This window comes from Ceratina calcarata, unplaced genomic scaffold (genome assembly GCF_001652005.2).
Source record: "Ceratina calcarata isolate Rehan_Ccalc_2016 unplaced genomic scaffold, ASM165200v1 scaffold2690, whole genome shotgun sequence".
NCBI classification, from domain to species: Eukaryota; Metazoa; Arthropoda; class Insecta; order Hymenoptera; family Apidae; genus Ceratina; species Ceratina calcarata.
The window spans coordinates 3,194-4,518 of record NW_017149089.1 but is presented as its reverse complement, the minus strand read 5'-3'; the positions used below and the strand labels follow the sequence as shown (position 1 = coordinate 4,518).

The 1,325-nt window shown below is 38.4% G+C and overlaps 1 protein-coding gene across 1 annotated transcript in view; it reads left to right on the top strand.

Annotated features, from left to right (window-relative positions):
• Positions 1 to 405: 405 nt before the first annotated feature.
• Positions 406 to 1,325, top strand: part of LOC108623443 (chymotrypsin-1-like) — a gene marked incomplete at its 3' end in the record, with an annotated part of 4,088 nt that continues 3,168 nt past the window's right edge. Inside the window, exons 1-3 of the mRNA XM_018021961.1 lie at positions 406 to 457; positions 803 to 962; positions 1,058 to 1,307. Coding sequence (XP_017877450.1) covers positions 406 to 457; positions 803 to 962; positions 1,058 to 1,307 — 462 coding nt within the window. The remainder of the gene's footprint in view (positions 458 to 802; positions 963 to 1,057; positions 1,308 to 1,325) is intronic.

Sequence of the window (1,325 nt, the reverse complement as noted above, 5' to 3'; positions counted from 1 at the left end):
TTCCTCCTTATCAAATCTTACCGTTTCACGTTCGTCTGTTAACATCTTAATTAAATAATAAACAGGACGGTCAGACGTTTCAAGCTAATTAAAAGATTATGCTATCGATTTTTCACGCGACGTCTATGAAAGAGAAGTATCAGTCGATCCGTATCAAGCTTATCAGATTAATTGCTTCCTCTTTCAAAAAAAGAAAGAATCTGATACCCAGGCTATGTTGTCTTTATAATCAAAGCTACTAAATTTTCACGTGTATGTATATTTCAAACGTCATTCCCTTTGACTGAGCGTATTCGCATCCGATAAAGATCACTTCAATCATCCTTATCAACACGATACATCCAAGCATACATAAAGTGATCAGTACTCACAGTTTCCATCAGTTATCCCGATTTCCCTGCGATCATGAACGGTCTCAGTGCAACACTTGTGCTCTGCCTTGCGGTCGCCGCTTACGGTAAGCAAATACTAATATACTCATAATTAAACAACGGACTTTATACATTTATAGAAATATTGCAAGAGATTCTCAATAGACTTCATGGTATTAAAATGCATTTCAGATAGAGATATTTCTTCTATCATTTAAGGATTACAATACGTATGAAGGACACAAGACATTGAAAGTGAGTACATATTGTCACGCTTAAATGAAAACATTTTTATCTGAAATGTACTTTAATACCATAAGGTCTATTGATAATCTTTCGTCTTAAGCAAATTGAAGTTTCGATTATTATTAAATTTGGAGCAAGATTCCTAACTGAATTATGATTGTATTGTTTCGTTTTTTTAAATCTAGGCTTCCCCGGAGATGTGGAGACCCAAATTGTCGGTGGCAAGGATGCCGCAGTTGGTCAATTCCCTTATCAAGTGTCTCTGAGGCAAAATGGAAGTCACTTCTGTGGTGGATCTATCATTAACAACCGTTACATCCTCACTGCAGCTCATTGTGTCGAGGGGTACGTTTCAATTTCTATGCAATTTGCGTTTTACATGTAATTTGGAAGTTAGTTTGCCAATGAGTGCTCATAACTGTGTTTTGTTTATTAAACAGAGACAGTCCCAGTAAAATCACCGTACACGCTGGAACCATCCGATTGGACCAGCCCGGAGATATCTACGCAGCAGAGAAGATCGTTACTCACCGCGACTTTAACTGGCTCAGCCTCGTCAATGACGTGGCTTTGATTCGCGTAAATAAAAACATCGCGTTCACCAATTTGGTTAAACCAATCGCATTGGCTTCGGGCAGCAAAACCTACGAAGGATCTGCATGCATTCTGTCTGGTTGGGGTACCACCAGAGTAAGTAGAGAAGAAATA